The 25,357-nt window shown below is 38.8% G+C and overlaps 1 protein-coding gene across 4 annotated transcripts in view; it reads left to right on the top strand.

Annotated features, from left to right (window-relative positions):
• The window catches only part of adamts9 (ADAM metallopeptidase with thrombospondin type 1 motif, 9), a 258,667-nt gene extending 238,240 nt beyond the window's left edge, over nt 1–20,427 (top strand). For all 4 annotated transcript variants that reach the window (XM_087994412.1, XM_087994415.1, XM_087994414.1 and 1 more), the window contains 3 exons: nt 2,388–2,492; nt 10,970–11,064; nt 18,138–20,427. In XM_087994412.1, the coding sequence (XP_087850538.1) occupies nt 2,388–2,492; nt 10,970–11,059 (195 nt within the window). In that variant the 3' untranslated portion in view covers nt 11,060–11,064; nt 18,138–20,427. The remainder of the gene's footprint in view (nt 1–2,387; nt 2,493–10,969; nt 11,065–18,137) is intronic.
• Nucleotides 20,428–25,357: the final 4,930 nt, after the last annotated feature.

Here is a 25,357-nt window from a genome sequence, read left to right as displayed (position 1 = left end):
AGACCTTCTGGAGGTTTGACATCACATCGCAGTGGAAGGGTCTGGCATTTTTGCAGTGACCTGAGAATTAACTTTTGGGGGCCTTTTTCTCCCTATGTGTATCTGCTTGTATCTCCCCTTCCTCCACATGCCTTGCCATTGATGCTAACCACCTATAGATACGGTGATGGAGTGCAAGACCATGCTTACGTCTGGCAGACACTGAGTCTGCTTGATCTGCCCCTCAAATGCAGTCCAAACTGTCCAACCAGACACACATGACAGAGCCAGAAAAGTACTGATAATGTTGGTGGACTCATCAATTCTTCATTCAACTTAGCCAGTGCCTCTGACAAACCTGCCTGCTGTTCCTGTGCAATTTGACAAAGTAATTAATGGCAGAGACCATGAAATTGTCTTCTCCATGGAGCTGAGCAGCTGCCTGCTGAGTGACAATCCTCTGAGTATCAGAAACATGGAGATTCTGTTATTGACCAGCTGTAGAGATGTTTTAGTGGAGTACCTACCAAATTATGCACCTGAAAGAAAATCTACCAAGGTGAAAATCTGAGCTGCAGGAGGCTGTAGGTGTTAGCCTTACCAGTCCATCTCCTGAGGGGTCATTGGCTTCCTCCTCAAGGTGGAGGGGAAGCTGAGGATCTGATGGCCACGTTATGGAGGTTCGCTAGCGCTTGTCAAAGATGCCTAAAAGTTTATGCAAATTAAGAATTAATTAGTGGTAGTAAAGGAAGAACAGCAAAGCACAATGAAACTTATAGGCTTGGTTACCCATTCAGGTCTTCCATCACCATGGCTAGTCATGCTGTTCTCTATCAAGATGGAATATTTTCTCCTTGTCGGGAGTGAGGAGTCTGACATCTGCCAATCTCTCCATGTCAAGGATCCTTGGTGGTATGAGTGTGCAGTTAGAGTTAGGGCGAGTGCAAGGTAGCAGAGGAAAGATGGTGGCACTTATCCTTGCGGAGTGCAGATGATCACCTTTCTACTGAGCATTTCTTTTCAGCTGAGACCCAGCAGTGATCTGGGTTGCAGTTTGTGTTCAGCCTGGCTGGGTCTGATGGCATAGCCTCATGTTGTGGCCAGATGATAAAGGAAGCCGTACTCTTCACCACCCTGTCCACCAAACCTCCAGGGAGCAAATTTTCTTTTCCTCTGGTCCATGTATTTGGTAAAAAAAATGGTTGAGCAACAACAGTAAGAGGGCCAGTTAGGTGCCATGTAGCTGGACTTTAAGTATGACACTAGTGGTGTGAAAGCCAAAAGGTCCCGACCATGCCAAAAGTTTCCACAACTCCAGCTATACGATTCCTTAAGAAAAGCACTTTGGAACCCAGTTATATTATGAATGAGGTGAGCCGAAGATTGTATGAGAAAAGTCACTGAGCTATGGTGGACTAGGAACTCTGAATCTCACCCGACAAAACTTTTCAACTGCAATTGGGAATATACAGCAATAAGCATGAATGCCAAATATAGTATTTATTGTACATTGTAGCCCTGTGAAGATGATAGTGGGTATCCTACAACAGTTTCTAGTGATATTGATTAATGTTCACACAGAGTAATACTTATAATCAGAATGTAGTTCATGATTTATTACTTCCAATTGCATTAGGCAAAGCTAAATTAACCTACTCGGTTAAAATGATCATGCATGTCATAGGCCTTCTACATTTCCAATGACATTTATCTTTGTATAATTGTTATTGTCTATTTAATGAAAAAGTGACCATTTTTATAATACTTCAAAAGAAGAGCTTGTATAGTAATGCATAAATGTTTTAATGTGCAGCTATGAGATGATAATATTTATCTGAATCAAATCTTCTATTTGCAAGCACAACAGCAGTGCCCTCTGCAGAAAGTTCTGAAATAATGCAATTGGATATTGGAAATTGTGTTAGTCATTTTTATAAGTCTAGGTATAATAGCTTAGCGTAGAAACTCTATACTTTCAGAAACGCTGAAGAAAGTTCACTGGGCTCAAAACATTAACTCTGCTTTCTGTACACAGGTGCTACAAAACCTACTGAGTTTCTTCAGTCATTTCTGTTTTTCAGATTTCCAGCATCCAGAATTCTTGCTTTATAATGGGAACTCTTTTTAAAAATTATTAAAGCATTACAATTTATACCATTATTCACAAGTAATTTCACAAGGATGTGCAAATTGATAATATTTTACTATTAATACTTATAGTAATCTGCAGGGTGTTTTTTTCCCATTTTTATTCACTTTATGTGTATTGACATAAAACTTCCATTGGCTTAGATCTAACAAATAAAGCTTTATGTTATATTAATTCAAAATCTAATGGTCTGATGTGAATTTTGCAAACTCTTATAAATATGGACAGTTTATAATAACTGAAGGATATTATTTTTCAGGGTCAATTCAGTATTAATCTTTCTGGGACAGGACTCAGAGTGTCCGAATCAACAAGGTGGATTTCACAGGGAAATTATGCTGTTGTAGAAATACAGAGATTACTGGTGAGGATCTAATGAAAAATGTGGTTCAATATTATTTGAAGAAAAATAATTTTATTTGTGTTCAATATTGTTTAGTGAAAATATAATTGTATTTCAATGATTTGTTAACTGATATGTTCACTTGTCCTTCCTTTATATCAGATGACATTTATGATGTGTACAGCTATTTTTGAGAGATCGCTAGCATTATTCTAGGAAATCTTATAATGCTAATGTCTGTGGCTAGTAATTATGCAGTATAACACAGTAAAACACATTTGCTAAGCGCTTCAATTTTATCCAAAGAGATTGTTGTTCCATTTTCCAAAGTGGGGTCAGGAACCTAACATCTGACTGAATTCTAGTTCCTAACTGCCTTTGAGCTTGATTTGGAGGAGCTGGTGTTGGACTGGGGTGTGCAAAGTTAAAAATCACACAACACCAGGTTATAGTCTAACAGATTTATTTGGAAGCACTAGCTTTTGGAGCACTGCTTCTTCATAGGGTGGTTGGTGGAGCAGCCCTCCAAAAGCTGGTGCTTCCAAATAAACCTATTAGACTATAACCCGGTGTCATGTGCTCTCTGAGCTTGTTATTTTTAAATGCTGATGCCCCACATGGGCAAGAGACAAGCTTAGATACTCAAAAAGTTAAAAAAAAATCACATATCCAAAAATTAATGGCTTCATTGAATGAGAAGACCCATTAAAAAGAAACACTCTGAAGGATGTGCATGAAAGAGGAGATCTGGAAGTTCAAATGCAGAATGAAAATGCAAATACAGATGGACAATCATTGGGCCTTAACTTATGAATGCTGCATAAAGTTTTGATGCTCTAATACCAAACATATAGTAAATCATTTGAGATCACATAGTGTAGATTCACCAGATGATGTGAGGGGTGAAAACTATAATCAAAAGCAGAGTCCTTAGAAATTGGCTCTATTACTGGAGACTGGAAAACGAAGAAGACATTTTTAAAGTTTAATGGTTTGGAATAAGTATTATTTTCTCTTGATGGGAAGTTGAAGTGTGATCATCAGTTTAAAATTAACAATAGCTAAGTGAGGGGAAAGGTTAGGAGACTTTGCCCTAAGAAGCAACTGAACCAGAGAACATTGAGAGAAAAGTGAATAAACGTTTACAAAGTGCTATGAAGGGAGCATGCAACAATGGGATTAGTTTTGGATTGATGTATTAAAAATCTGTCCTGTAAACTGGAACAGCACTACACAGAGCCAAACAAAAGACTGCAGTAAAATTCTGATGTAGAAGTATAAAAGACTAATTGTGCCAACTTGACTCTTGTTTTTAATTTAACTCATTTCAAATCAATGGAAAATAAAAAAAGCAAGGTGTATAATTAGAGGTTTACTAGTTTTCTAATAATTAAAAAATAATCCCCATTGCTATTGCTTAGTTCTTGCAAATTGTATAGATGCTTATTGGTGATAGACTATGGTGGATACATGGGCATCATACAGGATATAGGGGCATAAAATAGTAAGAAAAAACATGGATCATCATGCATGGGAAAGGTATATAGAGCAGTAAAAGATACAGAAACCATTAGCAAAAGTTTCACAACAGAAATATGAAAACAAATTTGTAATGAATATGAAAATCAACAATTTTATTTTGCAATCAGATTTGGAAAAGGGGGTTATCAGAAAAAGGAGGGGTCACTTGACAATGAATGACAGTGTTATTAAAAACCTCAATATGTTAAATAAAAATAGAGGAAGAGGTCAGCATGCCCAACCTCTCAAGGAAGCTTCTATTGAATCAGAGACAGTATTTTGCATTTTTGTCTGGGCTGGGAATACCCAAGCTGTGTACTTGTGCGGCTTTCAAAGTGCACACCTGATTCTCTTATGACTTTATGGGGGAATCTTGACTTTCTGCTCAAAGATCAGATTTGCAGTTCACTTTGTGAGTCTCAGTAGAATGCTGAAGAGTGTGGGTGCAGACACTAGTCAGTTCTCCAATACAGCAGTTCAGCAAACAGGATCATTTAAAAGCTCTCTGAACCTCATTCCCTCACATCCTAATGCAATCTAAATTCCACTTCAGATTTCCTATGCCACCTCTATGTCCCCACTTGTATACACCACAGCCACTCATCAAGCACTCAGCTGTGCAGTTCTCAAGAACCAAGCAATATCAATGGCAATTATTTTAAAACCAGTAAACCTTTAATCGTCTAAGAAAATTCTGAATTCAAACTCATTGTTATTAATACTCGAGCAGAAAACACAAGGAAAGAAAAATGTAATCCTCTATTGCCAAATAGGTTTGAAAACAAAGAAGCCACATCAAAGACTTAATTTAGACTCATAAAAGCTTCAATAGTTCTTCTTTTCAGTAAGACCATATACTGAGATGAAGCTTTTGAAACCAAACTAATATAATGGGTTTCTGTAATTACCAAAGCTTTCAGCTCCATTGACAGAACTGATATCCACTTCCATTTCTAAGCAGAGTGCCTGTTAATCAGTTGAGGGGGTGTGGACCATTTTTTATAACTTCATACATAGTTTCTTTTCAATACAGCCAGATCTACTCATCCAATTAAATCACAGCACAAAACAAAAGACAACAGAAGATTTTACGTATGAACAAAGAGCAGGAATTGGCCATTTGGCCCCTTGAGCCTGCTCCAACATTTAATAAGATCATGGCTGATCTGATTATAACTGCAACCCACATTCCCACCTACCTCCTTACTTATCAAGAATATATATCTGTTTTAAAATATTCCAAGACTCTATTTACACCACATTTTCTGGAATAAAGTTCCATAATTGCATGATAATTTTCATCTCACATCTGTTTTAAATGGGCAACCCTTTACTTCAGAACAACGACCTCTGGTTCTAGATTTTTCCATGAGCGGAAACATCCTCTCCTCATTCACCCTGTCAGTAGCCCTCAGGATCTTTTTATTTCACTATCAAGACAACTTATTCTTGTAAATCCAGCAGATACCAGTCTAGCCTCTGACTCAAGCCAAATTAGCTTGAATGCATCCAAGTGCACTGCTATAACACCTTTAAAAATATCTTTTGATCTTTCCCTATCAAGGATGTTCAGCTCACAGGTAGTTTCCTTTTCACTATCTGTTCCCAAATTTTTGCATGAAAGAGTTGCATTTGCTATCTTCCAATCTATTAGAACCTTGCCTGAATCTAGGGAGGTTGTGAAATTAAAACCAATGCATAAACTTTCTCACTGGTTACTTCTTTAACTTCCCACGAATGCAATCCATCAGGATCTGTCAGTCTGCACGTCCAATAATTTATTCAGTACTACTCCTCTAATAATTGTCAGTTTCCTGAGTTTCACCTTCAATCTTCTGATTTATAGCTGCATCTGGAATGTTATTTTTATCCTCAGTTGTGAAGACCATTACAAAATATCTTCTCCATATATATGCCTCTGCATGTTTTCCACTTTCAATGCTTCAGATCCACTTTCCATTGAACCAACATTAATTTTGATAACTGTATTTTTAAAAATATTTATAGGAACTTTACTATCTGTTGTTATCTTGCTGTCTAGCTTTCTCTTATATTTTCCTTTCCTTAATAATATTTCAGCTATTCTTTACTTTTTAAAATTTTCTCCTTATGTGTCTCTTGTCCTTGCACCAATATAAGCTTTCTTTAGTTTAGTACAATCGTTCACCTTTTTAGTAAGTTGAAACTTTATTGCTGGAACAGCACAGCAGGTCAGGCAGCATCCAGGGAACAGGAGATTCGACGTTTCGGGCACAGGCCCTTCTTCAGGAATGAGCAGAGAGTGTTCAGCAGGAGAAGATAAAAGGTAGGGAGGAGGGACTTGGAGGAGGGGAGTTGGAAATGTGATAGGTGGAAAGAGGTCAAGGTGAGGGTGATAGGTCGGAGTAGGGTGGAGGCGGAGAGGTCAAGAAGAAGACTGCAGGTCAGGAAGGCGGTGCCGGGCTGGAAGGATCCGGCTGAGACAAGGTGGGGGGAGGGGGGATGAAGAAACTGGTGAAGTCCCCCTCCCACTCCACCGAGGATATGCAGGTCATTGGACTCATCCACCGCCAAACCACAACAACCCGACGGTCGGAGGAGGAGCGTCTTATCTTCCGACTGGGAACCCTCCAACCGCAGGGGATGAACTTGGACTTCACCAGTTTCTTCATCCCCCCTCCCCCCACCTTGTCTCAGCCGGATCCTTCCAGCCCGGCACCGCCTTCCTGACCTGCAGTCTTCTTCTTGACCTCTCCGCCTCCACCCTACTCCGACCTATCACCCTCACCTTGACCTCTTTCCACCTATTACATTTCCAACTCCCCTCCTCCAAGTCCCTCCTCCCTACCTTTTATCTTCTCCTGCTGAACACTCTCTGCTCATTCCTGAAGAAGGGCCTGTGCCCGAAACGTCGAATCTCCTGTTCCCTGGATGCTGCCTGACCTGCTGTGCTGTTCCAGCAATAAAGTTTCAACTTTGATCTCCAGCATCTGCAGACCTCACTTTCTCCACCTTTTTAGTAAACCATAGGTGGTGGTTCCATCACTGAATTCTTCTTAAATCATTCGAATTATTTTATTCTATCTATTCTGAAATACCCTTAAAATGTATGCAACTGCATCTGTATTGATCTATTATTTAACCTTGTTTGGCAATTTGCTTCAATTAGCTCTGCTTTCATGTACTCATAATTTCTCTGAGAGCTTTTGAAATCAAAGAGTCTTGGAGTCAGTCCTAACTTCCTCAAACATACAATTGTCACTGCTACCTAGGGACACCTTCTCTATGAGATCATTAATTAATCTTAACATGCTGCATGATACCACATAGTATAACCTATTTTCTGATTGGGACCAGAGCATGCTGTTCTCAGAAACTATCCCGAAAACATTTTATGAACTCCTCATCTAGACTACTTTTGCCCATCTGAATTTTCTACTCCATATGTACATTAAAATCTTATATGACAAACACCGTGCCTTTCTGACAAACTTCCATTATTTCTTCTTTCATCCTCCACCCTACCATGTGGTTACTGTCAGGGGGGCTGTACACGACTCCAACAAGTGACTTCTTGCCTATGTCATTTCCTAGCTCTGCCCAAACTATTATTACATCCTGGCTTCCTGAACTTAGGACATCCCACTGTATTTGCTGATATTATAATTTAACTAATAGAGCCAGCCCTCCACCTTTTCCTAGCTTCCTACTCATCCGAAATATCCCATATCATTCAATGGCTGCCATCCATCTCCCTTTGCAGCATTTCTCTGTAACAGCTAACAGGATGCTTTATTTCTATTTAGTTTGTCAGGTCATCAGTTTGTTTCAAATACTGTGTACATTCAGATACAGTCTTTAGTTGCAAACTATTTTTTTTTGTACAAAGTTAAAAATCACACAACACCATGTTATGGTCCAACAGGTTTATTTGGAAGCTCTAGCTTTCGGAGCTCTGTTCCTTCATCAGGTTGTTGTCGTGCTTTTTGTATGCTGTAGTGATATCTGTTGATTTACACTTGGATTTGTACCTCTCTCCCTTCCTATGAGAGTCTGTTTATTGTAGTTCTCTTTTGCCTTATCTTTACTCTTTGATTTACTACATTTTCCCAAATTTGCTTCCTTGCCCACCTGACTTAATTTTAAGTCCTCTCTATTTCTCTATTTTTGATTTGCAAGAACACTGGCCCCAGAATGGTACAAGAGCCTAATATCCCAACAAGATAGACCCCACTTTCCCCATATTGGTGCTAGTGCCACACAAACCATTGCACTTCTCCCACACCAGTATTTAATCTATTTATTCACTTCTCTAATCTGATTTGCTCTATGCCAGGTATAATGCAGAGATTCTGACCTTTGAGTTTCTGGTGCTTATTTTGGAAGTGCCTTGCTACTTGTATTGACACAGCAGAACATTCTTTGTTCTGAGTATGTAGTTGATATCTACATGATATCAACATGATAGCTGCATGGTAACAGGACACTTCCTTTCCACTCCCAAATCACTCTCCAACCCTGAGCAGGTGTCCCAAATCCTGGCACCAGAAAGGCAACACAGCTCTCTCGATCTGCAGTCTTTGCTGCCAGAGAAAAGTGTCAATCCCTCAGATTATACATGATAGCTGCATGGTAACAGGACACTTCCTTTCCACTCCCAAATCACTCTCCAACCCTGAGCAGGTGTCCCAAATCCCGGCACCAGAAAGGCAACACAGCACTCTCGATCCGCAGTCTTTGCTGCCAGAGAAAAGTGTCAATCCCTCAGATTATACTGACCCCCAATACCACTATGTTCTTCTTTGGTCAATCTCCTTGAATGCCTTCCTAGATCATAGTGCTCTGGCCAGTTGATTCAACAACCTTGCAACACCTACTCTAATTCAAACAAACTGAAAGGACCTCAAGCCTGTTGTAAAGGCTGCTGCTCATGTGCTCTTGCTCTCAATTTCTCCTTAACTGTCTATTCTATTGGCCTTGAACATTGAAATTAAAAGACTATATCTGAAGAGCTGTGACTGGTTCCTTATAAAAAGGCCCCAAGAAACTTTCTCACTTCCTGAAATGTCACAGTGTCTGTAGTTCAACAGCTTGCAAACTCTGAGCTGAAGCTGCTCAAACATTAAGCGCTCAGTATCAACATGTTCACCCTGGAGTCATAGACATAGTCACCAAATATTAAGCTTCCTCTCCTATAGCAAAGAAAGAACCAATTCCTGATATTTGAAAAAGCCAAAAAAAAAACTCATTTCCTTCTTCCCCAACTCCCTTAATCATCAATGTGCAGCCCTTCATTGTAAGTCACACTCAAACGCTCAATCGCACATTGTTAGCTAGGTTTATATATTCTGAACACAAAAGGCTTAGTTCACCCAGTTACAGAGGAACTAGTTTTGGCTGCTTCTTTAATTAACTGTGCCCAGCTGCTCTTTCAATGGAGACCTTGTTGAACTCCTACTTAAGACTGGCACCTTTAGAACTTAACCTTGAGATTTAACTTAAATGGTGACTGCAAAAGAAGTTTGATTAGTACAAAAAGATTTGGACTCTTAACTACCAAATGTTCGCATTCTGCCCTGAGACTATCCCCTTTTTACAATTTAATAAATTATTATAATTAGTCCATTGGAAAAACACTGTAATGCAGGTAAACAATTACCCAATGCTGATTAATGTAACTGTCAACTAATCTTTGCCGGACAGATCTATAAAATGAATCATTGCTTAAAAAGCACATCTACATTATTATCCAACAGCTAATAGTGACATTGGAAAATGCCAAAATCTTTTACAGCTACCTTACAGAATATTCTAGACTCAGTCGGTTTTGCATTTTTTTTCACAAATTCTTAAACCCAGCATATTGTGAACGGACTTCCAAATCTCCATGCCAGCAGATAAAATGTGTGCAGGAGGAAATCCAGTTTTGGTCAACTTTTAAAATGGGGAGCCTGATCCCAATGAGCATGCATATGTATTTTGCACACCAGGTATCCCAAACCACAAATAATGTCAGAGGAAAATAGCACAAGGTTAGCAATGTGGAGGAAAATCTTATTTCTGCTCAACAAATTTGCATCCATACCCACATGAAAATTTAGCCCAAGAATTCAACATAATGTAAGCAAGATAAGAGTAAAGGAAAAAATACTTTAGGCATAAACAGCAACAATTTAGAAGAATTAAATTGCTTCCATCCCAGGGTTTTAATAGAAGTAGATGAGAACATTGCAAACGCCAAACTATACTGTTCTCTTCCGTGGGTCCTACTTGTCACTATATTCATTAATAACTTAGATAATGAGATTGGAAACCATATATCCAAACATCATTAAAAAAATTGGCAATTTTGCAAACAGCACAAATGGAAGACTCAAATCGCCAAGAGAAATTGATAAACTAAATTGATGTAAAAGACTCTGACAAACCAGTTTCAGTGGAGAAAAATCTGCACCCTATATAAGTTCACAAGTATATACAAAATGTAACTGTATAAACAACATCTGCATAGAAAGACAACTCAACAGAAATATTCAAAATTGAATTGGAAGAATTCCTGCTTCTGTCAGATGTAGAACAATTGTTTGATGTGGTAGAGATGCAAAAATAAATCAATAATTCATACAGCAAATTGAGCTGTTAGGATTCAATAATCATAGCTCTTAACCCATTCCTGTGTTTTTTAAAAATAAATTTTCCAGTATTATCATTGTTCACATTTCTAAATTATTTTGTATATACTTATCAGTGTGCACAAGATAGTATTAATCAAATAAGTAATTAGTAAATAAGTAACAGGTATGTACTGGCTGTGTTTTATATCTTAGGTCTAATACTTATGAAATTAACCAACCAGCATTTTAATAAATAAAGGAGGAAAAAAGATTTTGACAAGTTTTTCATTTTATATTTTTAAAGTTTTATTAACTTGTTTAGGCATTAATGGATCGTTTTATCTTCCATTGGCGACAGTGACGTTAATCCTGTTCTATCCACAGAATGGCACCAAAGTGACTGGGAAATGTGGAGGCTATTGTGGCAAGTGCATCCCATATTCAGGAACAGGACTACATGTACAATTGCTTTAGCTCAGGTATTCATTGTTTTAAGTACTTTCTCAAAAGTTTCTTAATATTCAATAACAACCAGTACCAGACCAATACAACTGCAGCCTAAAATTGAGAAAGTGAGGACTGCAGATGCTGGAGATCAGAATCAAAACATGTGGTGCTGGAAAAACACAGTTGGTCAGCCAGCATCCAATCAGCAGGAGAGTCAATGTTTCAAGAATGAGCTCATCATCAGGAATGAACTGAGGAACCTGAAAATCCATCAGACCCTTCAGCTCATTTCTGATGAAGAACTTATGCTGAAAATGTCGACTCTCCTGCTCCTCGGATAGTGCCTAACCAGTTGTAGTTTTCCAGTACTACATCTTTGACTCGACAATATCAATAAGTCAATATTGCATAATTCTACTTTCTCTAAAAGTTACACCGATAACAAAATAGTGAATAAGCTTTACAAAGGGAAATATTGGTCAAAGTTTCCCTCGTTAATAAACAGAAATCTTTTGAGCTCCTCTCCGCTAGCAAAAATATGACAGGGCAGGAATTCTGGCTACCAGTTATAGCTTGCCATTGTTCATGCTCTGAATTCAATGGATTTCAAATCCCATCAGCATAAAAAGGATCTAATAATTTATCCTGAGCTTTTCCTAAACAGTCGCTATGGAAATGATTTATATTGCCTCTCAAAGCCAGGATTAGAGTCTTACTGTCCTAGAGTGTAATGATTGTAACGAGGTTAGCCAGGTAGACCTTGTAGAATATGATTTCTCTGATTAGGGCTGTTAATCTGGTCCAATTGACTGGAATGACAGATAAGAACAGGAATATCAGATTTCCAGCTCACTCTGAGAGTGGTATCAATGCCAAGGATGCTCCACGTGTAAATAAAGAGTGACTTTGTGACCGGGTACTGGCCTCTGTGGAGTTTTTTCACTCTCATTGTATGTATGTCAGCACATCTTTACAAGTCATGCTCATGATATCTTTACTGTATCACAGCATGTGATCTGAAGGTTGAAAGGTCTCACACTCAATCTTGCTTGCTATGGATCATTCAATTGGAATAATGCTCCTCTGTTGAAAACTCTCACCACCTTACTGAATGTCTCTCATAGGACCAATTATAGAGAGGGAAGTGCATACATATTCTTGAGGAGTCAAAGGAGGAAGACATGTTGAATTCGAGATTATTACATCTTTTTTGTGAACCTTCTACCAGTGCAAACATTTGCACGTCAGTGAGTACTCTGAGTAGTGGTGCAGGTTGGGTTCACCTCACATCACAGCAGCTGGTTATGAGGGCAGCAAAGCCAGCCTGTGGTTAGTCATATTCAGAGGAAGGAGGTTCAGTTGAGCTCAACTCAGCTGGGTAAAGATGCAAAGAGTTGGAATCATGAAGAACCAGGATGAGATTTTTGTCATATGTCAGAAGTTACCTGAAACATTGTAAAATCATGGGATGAGAATGGAGAATCTCACACACCTCACAATGATTCTGTATTTTAAAGCTCATCAACTCCTTCATTAAGAGGATGGCTATTCTCATTGAAAACCACATCTATATTATTCAAAATAGGAGAGGTGCACAGAATGTATGCTACAGTCTAGGATTGACTGGTCAGTGATACAAATTGTATGAAGACGCATGACATGAATATCAGCTGTTTCCCTCCCAGTGATCATGGATGCCACAAAAGGCTTGAGGATCTAGCAATAGTGATAAAAGTGCCAAACCTCATAAGGGTCTGAGATCGCCATCAACCATCTCTGTGGGCGTTCTGACAGAGGAACTATCTGTTATCTTTTCGGCCTATAACAGAGGCCTGTTTCAGGCTGTTCCTGAAGTGATATGGTGCAAAATTCTTTGGAGTATTCCATCCTTCCTAGAATCTCCTCAGTGAGGCCAACTGCCAAGAGCTTTATGCAGTCATTATCAACGACGTTACTTCCAAACTACCCATAGCTACAAAAGCAGCTTGTAAGAGGGGTATAAGCGAAGGTATTGGTGATGTCAATTTGTGATTTTTTGTGATCCCCTGTGTTTCTGTTGCAAACAATATCAAACTGTTGTGCAATAAAGCACTACGAACTTTGTTACACTGAGACAAACTTGTGTTTCCTTTTCATCAAATGAATGGAAGGGGAATGAAAAATAAGAGTTAACGAAGCAAATCAGTGTGTGAGGGAATGTTGTTTCAGTAGAAACTCTGGAGCCTTGCATTGTTTGTGCATTGGAAGTTTGCTGACTTTTGTTCTTAATGGATGCTTGACTACAGAACGATGAAGGGGATCACCAAATATCTTGCAGACAACATGCCTCTCAAGTGAAACATGTCTGAATCAGAAAGGTCTCCCATCTCTACCATCTTAATAAGCATGCTCTCTCCTAAGCCTACTGTGGCAACACCCCTACTTAGCCTTTAAGGAACAAGGATCCAAGTTGAGAGCCAACTCTTTCAGTGAACAGGATGTCCGACATTCCTGATCTTGTCGGTCAGCCAGGAATCCCTGACTGGACCAGATTAACAGCCCTAATCAGGAATTCATATCTATGAGGTCCACCTAGCTGACCTTAGAACAAACATTACATCCCTCCCACTCTTAGTCCGACAAAATAGGCAGATTTTTTTTGTTGCTCCTTCTAAGATATTTTAGCACTGGATCAGGTTCCTCTGACTCTGCCTCTGAGACAGGCGGCGTATAATGCACAGTAGCTCGCTCCTGTGCCCAGAACATCTCAGAAGAAATTTATTCTCCTCTTCAGGTGGCAAAGGCATTGAGGCAGCGACATCTGCTATGTCCATCTCAGATTCAAAGATATCCTCAATGTTTGACAGAGAGGGAGAACTCACGATTTTCGGAACCATCATAAACGCAATTAAGGAGCTGGGTGTGTTTTGCTCCTGCACCATTGGCAAGTTTGCAGTTATCATATGGTCCATGTGCTTGTTCTGGACCATTGCACCTACCTGAACTTAGTATGTCACTGGATCTGATCTCGTGTCAACCATGCCTCTTACCCATGCAGGGCCATTCCTATGGGTTCTACACCAAATTCCTTCCCCTGAAGTAAACTGTCTCTCCTGCTTAACAGAGTCTTGTGCCTGGCATTGGCATTCCCAATGTCATTTCACTCCCCTTCCTCCCCCCTGCCACGTCCAGGAAGATCAGATTTAACCTAGTGCAGAGTCTTCTCTCCATTAGCAACTCTGCCGGAGTAATTCCTGTAGTTGCATGAGGGGTGAATCTATAATCAAATAAGAACCGAGTCAGTATATTATCCAGTGAAGCTTGCGGCTGTTTTTTTAAAGCCTGCTTTTAAAATTTGGACGACTGTTTCTGCAGGATCATTGGACGATGGATGTTATGTAGCTCTCCTTATATGACAAATACCATTCAACTTTAGGAAATATTCAAATTCTCTACTGGCAAACAATGTCCCATTTATCTGTGACCAACATTTGGAGTCAGTGATTTGCAAAAAGATGCATGCAGTTTTTTATCACTGTGAGCCTGCGTAAGAGTGTGTGTATAGTGTAGTGGTGTCACCTGTAGTGTGACATGAACTCATGATCCCAGTTGAGACCACCCTCATGGGTTCGGAACTTAGCTATCAGCCCCTGCTCAGCGACTCTGCGATGTTGTGTATCCCAAGGTCTGCCTTGGAGGACGGCCACCTGAAGGTCCGAGGCTGAATGTCCTTGACCACTGAAGTGTTCCATGAGTGGGAGCGAACATCCTTGTCTAGACATTGTTGCACAGTGTCCATTCATCCGTTGCAGTAATATCTGCTTGGTCTCGCCAATGTACCATGCTTCGGGTCATTCTTGCCTGTAGCGTAGAGATAGACAATGTTGGCCGAGTCATACGAGCATCTGCCGTCCACGTGGTGCATATTATCCCCACGTGTTATGGTAATTGGGAACATTTCAGCAGTCAAGAACATTCGGCCTCGGATCTTTGGGTGATCGTCCTCCAAGGCTGACTTTGGGATACGTAACAACGCAGAGTCACTGCGCAGAGGCTGATAGCCAAGTTCGGTACCCATGAGGGTGGCCTCAACTGGGATATTGGGTTCATGTCACACCACAGGTGACCCCACTACACTATATGCACACACTCTTGCACATTCACACACTCATGCAGACCCTCTCTCATACACTCTCTCAGACACAAACACACCCCCTCACACTCATGCACACCCTCTCACAGGTGTATACTCCGACACACTCACTACACATGCACACACACACTCATAGTTCTCCCTCTGTCCCACATGCACACAATCTCTCTCACTCTCTCTCTCCCCCTCACTCCCCCTCTCTCTCTCACACACACACCTATGGGGGTGAATTTGTATTTGTAGATATATTCTATTCTGTTCAAAAAGCATACAGTCAGTCCATGTGACATTTTATAAATTTCTACTTTGGAAATAGAACCAGTCTGACTCAGAATACAAACAGACTCTAACCTCACACCTTTAAGGCATTGTTTGAGCTGCGATGTTACCTTTTTTTAAAAAACATAAGTTATCTCAGGAATGTGACTTGAAAACAGTTCTTGAATTTACATATGAATGAATCAAAACCTGCAACCCATTCTAAGTGATTAAAGACTTAACAGAAATCCATCAGTACATTGCAGAGTTGTATGACAATTTGATCTTTTACTCTAAATTCTGTGTCCTGCCCCACTAGCTACCTGACAAAGGAGTAGTGCTTTGAAAGCTAGTCCTTCCAAATAAACCTGTTGGACTGTAACCTGGTGTTTGATTTTTAATTTTTCCACCCCAGTCCAACACCTCCACATCATTGCAGAATCATGGAATTGCTTTCTGGTCAACATGCAAGGGTGGTCTTACCTCTTCTGATAGTTCCTAGACCTTCCTGCAAAACGTCTGCTAATTGAATTGGGACTTCACTAAACAAAACATATTGAGCCAGTTTAGGTGAATCTTTCTCAACCAATTTCATCCCATCAAGCTTGGCCCGAGCCTTTTAATATTTCCAAAGCTCAGTCAGACAGGCGAGAGTGTCCACTTCCATTGAAACACTCTACAACTCATATGCTCCACTTGTAGCATTTTCCAATAATAAAGCCAGTTGTAGTGCCTGTTTGAAGTCCAGTTGGGCTTCAGTGTATAGGCATTTTTGCATGGTTATGTCATTAATTCCGCATACTAAATGGTCTCTCAGTATCTCATTAAGGGTTAATCCAAAGTCACATGCCTCTGCTAGACCTCTTAGCCAAGTCAAAAATCCTGATTTGCATATCCTTGGTTATTGAACTGCCAAGTAAAACTGAGAGTGTCTCAGAATTAGAGGAGGCTTTGGGTTGTAATATTTCTTAGCTAATTCTGTGACCTCTTGACCGGTTTTAGTATCTTGTGCCTCAGGATGTTAGGACCCTAATAACTGGAAAAGTTTTCAGGAAAATTACTCATTGATTTTCATCTTCCCCAATATTATTTATTCCCAATGCTTATCCCAACTCAAAGACAACTGTTGCGAGTGAATTTCTTGAGGAGCATGCTTTCCTCTCATCACAACTGAAATAACTCCACAGAGGCTGGCATCTCATCATTTAGTTACCCTTATTTACACATGGAGAGTCCTTGACATTTATCCAACTCTCAGAACCTCTGACACTCTTTGTTTATAACTGTCAGCCAGGGCTCCCTGATTGCGCCCATTATTCAGATTCAATCAGGGAATTTATATTCTATGAGGTGTACTTGAATGACCTCATCATAATCCTTAAAGAGACATAGCACAATACATGTGACAGTGCTAGGAGGGCTGTGAACGATATCACAGGGGGTTACTCATGCTCTGATTGACTTTGTTCTTCCTTTACAATGTTAGTGTCAAATTTGTCTGCCATGTGAACATTTTTGCTGAAATATTTTTCGAGTGCAGATGTTCACACCTGGATATTCTGCCAAATTATGTAGTTCAGGTGCAGAATATAGACAACTGGATTCTTCCTGATCTGTGAAAGCAGCAGTTGGCACATAATCACTGATTAAGTTCACTTGCCAATTTGTTTATTCCATGGTCATTAAAATATAGTATTGTACATCTGTATAAGAGAAATGTGTAAAGACTTGTTTTTATAACACATGTAAATAGTTGATCAATTTGCTTGTTAATTAACATTTATATTGGTGAGGAAACTTGTTAGTTATTTAAAAAGTATTCATCTTGAGATCTCTGCCTGGAGGCTGATTATTCACCTAAATATAGCAACGTGCCATGATTTTTATTACAGATAGAACAAAAGAGGTAGACATAAATCTAACTCAGCTGGATCAGGAATCGAAGCTGAGTTATTGGCAGTAAAATAATCCATACACTAGCTGAGCAGCTGAGTGAGCTAACCAGCTCCTACTTGAAAAATATTACAGAATCATTGTGGAACTTTTGAAGTGACAAAATATGTTCTTATTCCCGATGAAACGAAGTTCAACAAACCTTACAATTCTAACTTACAGATCCTTGAAATATTTAGATTGTAAACTTCGGTGAAAAATCATTATTTCTCACTGAATTAGTAATATAAAGACAAAAGGTTGTCTGGTACAAATACACCATGAACATAAAGGGTTGCAAACGAATGGAAATAGGAAAGTAGAAGATTTAAGTATGAGCATTTCTGAAAACTACAAGCACACATTTGCTGTTAAAAATTAATGATTATGAAAACATATTAATTGCAAACAATCTCTAATACAGAAATAGTAATCTTCTATTTAAGTGGTTCAAAAACTGTTGTTCAGTTTTCACCAAATGTGAACTCTTCAATGCATTATATATTTTCAGCTTTTTATTCTAGTTTGACATTTTTCAATTTTATATGCATTACATTTCTTAACTTAGTTCTGTTTTGTAGATAATTTTGAAACCCTTGGTGTGCAAGAGAAAAGCTGTAATTATAATATCAGCATAGCTTTTCTGTTAACACCTTTGAGGTTATATTTTTATAGAGTAGTCTGTCAGCTCTCTCTTAATTTACAGGATTTAAGCAAATTTTACTGTGATATTCTTTGATTCTGTGGTTTGGTTATAACTGAGTGATTATTTATCCTTTTTAGTAGGTTTTCAAGGCATGTGAATTATTAAGGAGGTGAAACATAACGTGAGGCAAGCTGGAACAAGATGAAGGGCAAACTCATACATACCTCTGTGATCTATGTCTGTCGATAAATCTGGACATTTTGATGTATAATATTGTATTTATGATCTGTGTTTATATTTATTTCTCTTAAAATGTTTTTGTGACAGGATACTTCTATGTTTTTATCTTTACGTGTAAGGGTACAACAGTGTAAAGCTGTTTGTACATATAGCACACGTTATGTAACTTTGTAAGAAAAGGACATTTTATTGACACTCTGTTTTTGACTTGTTTACTTATCACTACACATCTAGTAAACCAAAAAACAACTGAAAAGCCAATTTTTAAATGGTGGTGCTATGTACCATATTATGAGTGTTTTTAACTTTGAATTTACCTCTGCACTTTTAATCAGGAAACAAAACAATATGTACTGTTATCACATTATAAGTAATTTTGGTAAATGTTATGTAAATATATGGGTATTTGCAGCTGTATGTTATTGCACTGGTTAACATTCATTAGGCCTTATTAACCAAAAATGAGTACACTGGTAGCAAATTGTTAAGCACTAAGAATAGATTCCATAAGGTCAAAGTGATATAAAGGGAACAAAGATTGGGCTCACAATAAGTTTTTTTTTAAATTTCACAATAATAGTAACCTGTTGTGTAAATTAATGTGCTGCTATTAATAGTATGTCAAATATTAATGCATGGTCTGATCAGTTTAATGCACTTTAATTTACATTAAATATAATGATAAACAGGTTGATTCACTTATTTGAAGGATACGGTATAAAAAGCTGACACAGCAAACTTCTTGTTAATTAAATAGCAAATAAAGTTGCTAAATTTAGAACCACAAAACATGCAACAGAGTATGTTTAAAGATTTTTTTTGTGAAATAGTTGGTTAGAATTTTTTTATAAAACAAAAATCTTACTAATTTGTCAGAGGAAAAAAGGGAATGTTAGAAACTGCATTGATAATTAAAGGGCATAATAGACTTAATGGTGCTATTCATGGTGCAAGCAATTATAAGTTTAAAATATACTGGGGGCATGGTCAACATACATTAATTCTGTAAACATGCTGCTAATTTTACTCAGTTTTGCAAACGTGGGAATCCCTGTTATGTAAACATACTTATTAAATGATAAATAAGTATTATCACCTGCATGCTGTTACATCATTCGAAGATTTGGACTGAAGTAAATCAAATACTAGTTACATTATGATTGTGTTAAGATATTTGATATTGTAGCAGTAAAGAAAGTAATTTGCAATTTGAAGCAGAATGCTGAAAATACTCCCAATAATTCAACTGCAAGATGCATCATTTTTCAGATGATGGTTAATGCATGTACATCAAATTGGGTTTTACTAATACCATATCAAATCAGTTGATGAATTGCAGCCATCTTTTTTATTATTGATTTGTTTTGTTAAGAATGCACCAACAATAATGTTATACTAATATGAGCATGAAAGAATCAGTCAGCATTAACTAAACGCTATGCAATGACGGACAAAAATACCATTAGAGAATGGCAAAATAAATTTAAGTATCTTACATGAAAACTTGTCTTTGTCTATTAGGTAGGTAGGTGGTTGTTTTTAATTACTATATTAACTTCACCTAATTATAGTAGTTTTACCCGTCTAAGTCTGTTAGTTTCATAATATGTGTAGATTAGTTTAATTTTTCATACAGAAAAAAGGTTACTATTAATGTAAATTACATATAATAGCCGGAGAATTTGTTTTGATTTTTCTAATCACAATATTTATAATGTATTCCCTAAAACCTAAACTCTGCTTACAAGTATTACTTCACATGAAAAGGAAATTCTAAAGTTTTTGCATAAATCCAAGGCAAATCTTGCACTATGTGCCTAAACTTCAGTGCACAGGCACATTTTAACTTCATAATATGCAATAAGCCTTGGACATATAGCACCTCTATGAATATTTAAGGTGTGTGCAGTTCAGCCTTATAGTACAAAATGTCTGCTAAATGAATATTAATCACAGATGTTTTAAATTCATTTAGAAATTGAACTGGTTGTACTCATTGTTCCTGCAAGTAACAAATTGACATCATTTTATAGTAGTGTTACACTGTGCACTACAATATAGTAAATCAATGTTACATTATTAAAGATGCTATTCATAGTTTAAATGTATTTATGACAAATATTAAAATATGCACTGGTAACTTAAAAATTGATCACTATAACAAATAAATTATTTTGCTATATGTTATGAAGTTTAAAGTTTTTTTTTAATGCAAACTTAAGAATTTTGGCCAAAAGCAATAGAAGCTCCAAAAGTTTGAGAAGGTGATAATGCTTATCAGTGGTGAATAAGACGGGAGGGTGGCTAATGTGATGTCATTATTTAAGAAAGGGGTAAGGAAAAGCCAGGTAACTATAGACCAGTGAGTCTGACAGCAGTAGTAGGTAAGTTGTTGGAAGGGATTCTGAGGGACAGGATTTGCATGTATTTGGAAAGGCAAGAACTGGTTAGGGATTGGGGATAGTCAACATAGCTTTGAGCGTGGGAAACCGTATCTCACCAACTTGATTGAGTTTTTGGAGAAGTAACAAAGAAGATTGATGAGGACAGAGCAGTGGACGTTGTCTATGTGGAGTTCAGCAAGATGTTCAACAGGGTTCTGCATGGTAGGTTGGTTTGAAAGGTTAGATCACATGGAAATGTAGGGACAGCTGACCATTTGTGTACAAAATTGGCTTGAAGTTGGGGGCAGAGGGTGGTGGTGGAGGTTTTTCTGGGACTGAAGGCCTGTGGTCAGAGATGGACCACAAGGCTAGGTGCTGGGTCCACTGCTTTTTGTCATTTATATAAAATGATATCTGGTTGGCATGGATGAGTTGGACTGATGGGTCTGTTTCCATGCTGTATGACTCTATGACTCTATCTGAAGTCCAGTATTGAGGTCAAAATTCATAAATAACTGCAGGAATTTTTGTCTTGCATTTTCTATAAATGAAGAAATGAAGCTATCCATGCAACAATATTTCATTTACAAATCTCACTAATTGTGTATTGCTGATTCTTGTGTTTTGATGTGAAATTAGTACTTGTCGATAAAAACATCACATTTAGTACCATATTTCTAATCACTTTTGAGTCAGTAGCTACTTAAGTAAGGTTGTTGAAATGAGAAAAAGGCAAGTGTCTCATTAGCCCAAATAAATTGGGTCCTATCATGACAAAATTCATTCTAAAGTGCTAATAAACAGGATGCTCTTGCTGAAACTTGTCCCTTGAGATCCAAAGGGATGTTGGAAAAAGAAAGAAAGGGATTTTGGAAGGGGCTCGTATGGTGCAGTATTAGTATCCCTACTTCTGAACCACAATTCCCACCTGTTCCAGAGGTATGTCATAACATCCCTGAACAGGTTTATTAGAAAATATTTTAAAAAAAGATCTTGACTCCCTCACTTTTGGTGTTATTGCATTGTCCTTAATGTGCTCTGCATATAAATTGCACAATTGGAAACCCAGATAATTTAATGGTGATGGTTAATAGATGAAAAAAAACACAGATGATTTGCTATGGAAAAAAATAAGTTGTGTGTGATAGCACTTCCAGATATAAAAGGGGGGAGAAAAAATCCTTGAGAGCTCTTCTGCTGCAGTGATAGTATCCCTACCTCTGGACTAAGAGGTCTGGGTTCCCATATCCCATCTGCATCAAGTTATTTAAGAAAATAAGGTAACAACATCCCTGATCAGGTTGATTAGAAAATATTTTTTAAAACAGTAAATAGTGTGTCCTTGCAGTGGATTGTTCTTTGCGGTCAGAAGGGATCCAGGAGGGCTCTCATGGTACAGTTCAGTACTTACCTCTAAATCAGAAGGCCCGGTTAAAGTCCTGCCTACTTCAGATGTGTGTCCTAACACATATGGACCTGGTGTTTTTATTTTAAAGGGATCCTGAGGTTTTGATCTGTGTTTTTCAACCTCATCAGTGAGCAATAATCACTGGTAAGGGGAGAGTTTGTCATTGGAATTGAAAACAATATCGTTGGTATTTTCAATATCCAACTGCAGGAAATTATGGATCACTGGACATCATGCATTAATGGACGTCAGAAAAAACAATTTGGCAGTGCGGAGATTGAAGGGTAGAGTGGAAATTGTCATGCATATGGAAACTGATCATCACCACTTGCAATCATCACCACTTGCAGAAATATCATCTGTATGTACTACAAAGGTTAATTTCTCAGCATCTTTGAAGTGTGAGAGATGATCTGCCTAAAGGCAATGGATATGCCAGAGAAATCTGCCCGTGGATAATGTCTGCTAAATGTGTGCACTTGTTAGGAAAACATGTTTTAATTAACTGTTAATTATTGCTGGGAAGTTTAATGTTGTACACATAAATCTGGATTATGTAACCATGAATCTATTTATGAAGGCAGAACTACCATCTGGCACATTAGCCTACTTAATAAGATAAGTGCCCATGGTGTTGGGGGTGGTATAGCAGGGCTGTTGTGGGACAGTGTTATCTTGGAGCCTGAAGAATTGGTTCAAGACCCACAGGGTTGTTGCATGACATGTCTGAACAGGTTGATTAAAAATATCTATTAGCATAGATAGAGGATTCGCTGACAAATAGTTGACAGATAGTTGGGATGTGGGGAGTGGGGAAGCATTTCAGAATGGTGTTCTGTAACTAGTGGAGTGCCACAGGAATCAGTGCTGAGACCACAATTATTTACAATATACATCAATGGTTTGGATGAGGTAAATATAAGTACTATACCCACGTTTACAGGTGACACAAAAACAGATGAGAAGACAAATGGTGAAGATGACACTGAGAGTCTGCAAAAGGATATAAACAGGTTAAACGAGTGGGCAAAAACTTGGCAGCTAGAGTATAACACAGGAAAATGTTAGGTTATGCACTTTGGCAGGAAGAATAAAGGTGCTGAATCTTAGTTAAATGGAGAAAGACTGCAGAAACCTAAAGCACAAAGGAATTTGGAAGTCCTAGAGGCATGGCACTCATCCACAGATTCAATCAATAAGCACATCGACCTGGACCCAATATACCGACCACTGCAACGGACAGCTGGAACTGACAACCGGAAGCGGCAGAGACAAGCCACTATAAATGCCAGAGGAAATATCACAGAAGCACTTCACAAGAGGCTCCCAAGCACTAGGATGTCACCGAGACATGGGACGAAACATCTGCAACACAAATTCCCAGCTCAGCGAACAGAACCACAACAACGAGCACCCGAGCTACAAATCTTCTCACAAACTTTGAACACCGACAGGCGAGAGACGCTAAGACAAGCCAGGAAATGGGAATCCTGTGCCAACCGCCTAAGCGCCACATACGAACAACTCCGGTTCCTGCACAAATGCCGAAAGAATCAAATCCTTCCATCATGTGTCAGATACAGACTACCAGTCAACAACCCACAAGCCAGGGACACAGCCAGACAGAACGGATTCAGGATGATCCAGGTAATGATTACAGACGCTCACAACAGACTTCACAAATACAGACAAGAAATTGCGGGCCAAAAATCGTTAATTTCAAAAACCACCAATCAGGAATGGACCCGGACCATAGAACAGACCGTCACCATAGGACAGAAAAGGACCACACACCGCAAAAAAACGGCATTAAAAGAAAAAATGGCCAAACTAACACACAACAGAGAGGACACGACAACACACACCTGGGTTAGAAACCTCTCCCACAGACAGCTCACAGACACGGAAAGAACAATCCTGGCCAAGGGACTCAACTACAACCACAGGGTCGCCAAGACAGCAGACTTCCTAGCAACACTAGAATGCACACTCAGGAACAATGGACTGACAGAAGAGCCACAACAAACAGTGAGACAAAGTATCGTACCTCTGATAACAAGGAAAAGACAAACACATAACCTCAACACCAAAGAGAGGGAAGCACTAAAATCACTAAGAAACGATAAGAACATAATCATACTACCAGCAGACAACGGCAGAATGACGGTCAACCTGGACAAAGCAGAGTACATCCAAAAAGCGCAACAACTACTTGCAGATACCAACACCCAACAAAAGAGGGAGTTTGACCCCACCCCACAGCTCACCAATAGGATAAACAACACACTGAGGAACCTACAAAAAAACGGACAGATAACCAGGTTTGACCAACAAAGAATGAAACCTGAAAGCAACAACACCCTCCGATTAGATGGACTACCTAAAGTGCACAAACCAGACATTCCACTCAGACCAATAGTATCACTACCAGGGACACCATCACACAAACTGGCTAAAGAACTACAGCAGAAACTGAAACACCAGATCAGCGGATCCAGACACTCTATACAGTCAACACAAGAATTCTTGGACATCATCAGAAATATACACATAGACAAGGAAGAAACTATGGTCTTATTCGATGTAATGGCACTGTTCACTTCTATCGACAAAACTCTAGCCAGGGAAATAATAGCCAACCTGCTGGACATACAGAACAGACAACAGGATGGTGAACCTATCAACAAAGATAGCATACTCAAACTACTGGACCTGTGCCTCACAACACACTTCACATTCAACAATCAAATATATGAACAAATCAACGGCACACCCATGGGCTCACCCATCTCTGGACTCATAGCAGAAGTGATAATGCAAAGATTAGAACAAACAGTCTTACCGCAAATTCAACCCAAACTCTGGGTCAGATATGTGGATGACACCTTTGTAATCATTAAAAACACAGAAATAGAGAACAGACACTGGATCATCAACGCCACACTTACAGGAATCAGAGTCACTAGAGAGGAAGAAAAGGACAATCAACTACCATTCCTAGACGTGATGGTACAGAGAACACCGAACGGAGAATTCACCATAAAGGTATACAGGAAAGCCACATACACAGACCAAGTCCTGAACTATAAAAGCAACCACCCCAACACACACAAAAGATGTTACATCAAGACATTGTTCAAAAGGGCCACAACACACTGCAGCACACCAGAACTGCAAAAAGAGGAAGAAGAACACCTATACAATGTATTCGCCAAAAACGGATACCCCTGCAATTTCATTAACAGATGTCTAAGGGAAAGGCAACGGAACGAGGACATGCTGCAACCCAAAGGACTAGCCACACTACCATACATCAAGAGCATTT

This window comes from Chiloscyllium plagiosum, unplaced genomic scaffold (genome assembly GCF_037043375.1).
Source record: "Chiloscyllium plagiosum isolate Xiang-an unplaced genomic scaffold, Cpla_swu_hap1 HiC_scaffold_14, whole genome shotgun sequence".
Taxonomy (NCBI): Eukaryota; Metazoa; Chordata; class Chondrichthyes; order Orectolobiformes; family Hemiscylliidae; genus Chiloscyllium; species Chiloscyllium plagiosum.
The sequence above is the reverse complement of the archived record's forward strand: the minus strand, read 5'-3'. Positions and strand labels throughout refer to the sequence as shown.